The sequence below is a fragment of the Pundamilia nyererei genome, unplaced genomic scaffold (assembly GCF_000239375.1).
Source record: "Pundamilia nyererei isolate P.nyererei 1_Seehausen unplaced genomic scaffold, PunNye1.0 scaffold00193, whole genome shotgun sequence".
In the NCBI taxonomy this organism is placed as follows: Eukaryota; Metazoa; Chordata; class Actinopteri; order Cichliformes; family Cichlidae; genus Pundamilia; species Pundamilia nyererei.
In genome coordinates, this window is record NW_005187594.1 from 388,155 (window position 1) to 390,075 (window position 1,921).

At 39.8% G+C, this 1,921-nt stretch overlaps 1 protein-coding gene across 1 annotated transcript in view; it reads left to right on the forward strand.

Moving 5' to 3' along the window:
• clpp (caseinolytic mitochondrial matrix peptidase proteolytic subunit) overlaps positions 1-1,921 on the forward strand; it is a 7,960-nt gene that overhangs the window by 4,309 nt on the left and 1,730 nt on the right. The window contains exons 5-6 of the mRNA XM_005747283.2: positions 1,167-1,354; positions 1,430-1,535. Coding sequence (XP_005747340.1) covers positions 1,167-1,354; positions 1,430-1,535 — 294 coding nt within the window. The remainder of the gene's footprint in view (positions 1-1,166; positions 1,355-1,429; positions 1,536-1,921) is intronic.

A 1,921-nucleotide genomic window follows, 5' to 3' on the forward strand; every position in this document is an offset into this window, starting at 1 on the left:
CAAGATATTTAAAAAACAGTTTTGTTGATTAAAAAACACTATATCGGATTCATATCGGTATCGGCAGATATCCAAATTTATGATATCGGTATCGGTATCGGACATAAAAAAGTGGTATCGTGCCATCTCTACTGCTGACTGCGAGAGTACTCACACTAACTATCAATATTTTCTTGTATATTTGTGTCATTGTGCTAAGGCTCACTCAGCACCTACAAGAATTTGTATTTTGATTACAATTCTTTTGCCAAAAAGTAGTGCAGTTAAAACCTTTAAAATTAACTATAATTTTTTATTGCTTATTCAAGATATTGATGTTTTTAATCGCAGTATTTATAAAGTAACAGTTTCTTGATTTGTAGTCACAGAAGCAAAACCAGCTGCTTCACTGGCACTTTCACAGGCTGCTGTCATTTTGTTTGTGACTGAAGCCTGTCGGTGTTTGTGGCCATGCTTCAGCTTTGGTCATTGCATGTATGCTTATGGTACAGTTTGTATTAAGTGCTGTAACACTGTTTGTGGGTGTGATGGTTGCACTAGCGTTGCATTGAAGTTAAAGTGGACCTGCTATATTCATTGTCAGCTCCATGTTTTACTTTTGGACTCTGTTAGAGTAGCTTTGCACGATTCACAATACAAAGTAATCTTGATTTATCTTATACTGGGCTTTGGTGCAGCCAGTTTGTCCATCAACAGTCAAAGAAGCAGTTCTAGTCCCGCCCCTTTAAGCCACCTTTCTTCTGATTGGCTGCCAAATAAAAAGTTTGAACAGCAGATGGGCAGAGCTTCCTTTTAGCCCCTCTCTTTGGAGCTCAAAGGGATTACTATACATAAGGTGGCCTGATTTTTTTATTTTATTTTATTTTTTAATTATTTGTCTTTTTTAACGTTATCCGTTTTTTAAAATGAGCATAAATTGCTTTTATTGTGATGAAACTTGAGGAAAAGCACAATATGCCCACTTCAGTATATTCTAAATATGGACCTATAAGAGCAGCAGCAGATGATCTTGTGTTGTTGGTATCACACAGTCCAAATACTTTGTGATCTGAATCTCACAGATGAAATTTTATGCCTGACATAATTAACGTATCTGTTGAATGCAGTGTATTTAAGTAAATGAGTAAATTCATGCAAAGACCGCTCTCATTCTGTCTCTTTTTAAGGTGGTGTGGTGACAGCAGGACTGGCCATTTATGACACCATGCAGTACATTCTGAATCCCATCTCCACCTGGTGTGTTGGCCAAGCGGCAAGCATGGGCAGCTTGCTCCTGGCAGCAGGAACGACAGGCATGAGGCATTCACTGCCCAATGCCCGCATCATGGTTCACCAGCCTTCAGGAGGGGCCAGAGTAAGTTAGTCTCTCTGTGAGTACTGGTCAGTTGGTGTAAAGAAGGGAATAACATTCAGTGTGATGTGTGTCCAGGGTCAGGCCACTGACATTGCTATCCAGGCTGAAGAGATCCTGAAGCTGAAAAGACAGATCAACAACATCTACGCCAAACACACGGGCCAGTTACTGGAGACCATTGGTATGTTTGTGCAGCTCATTACCACAACACAGTACAAACTTAAAAGTAGGACAAAAGCAGCACAATGATTTCCCCCCTTTGCATGTTTCCTGGCGACAAAAAACTTGGATTTCAGACAAAGAAGGCTAATCCAGGCCTGGAGTGCACGTCTCAAGTTCGTGGCAATGTGTGACATGCAAATAACCAACCGTATATTATATATGGACGAGGGTGGCCATAATGTTTTATTCTGAAGAGTGTAGGACTTGCAGGTGTGATGAACATTAATATTTGGAATTCACAGAGGTGTTAGACATCATCTCAAATAGGGATGGGTATTGATAAGATTTTCACGATTCCGATTCCATTTTCGATTCTGTTTAACGATTCGATTCTTTATCGATTCT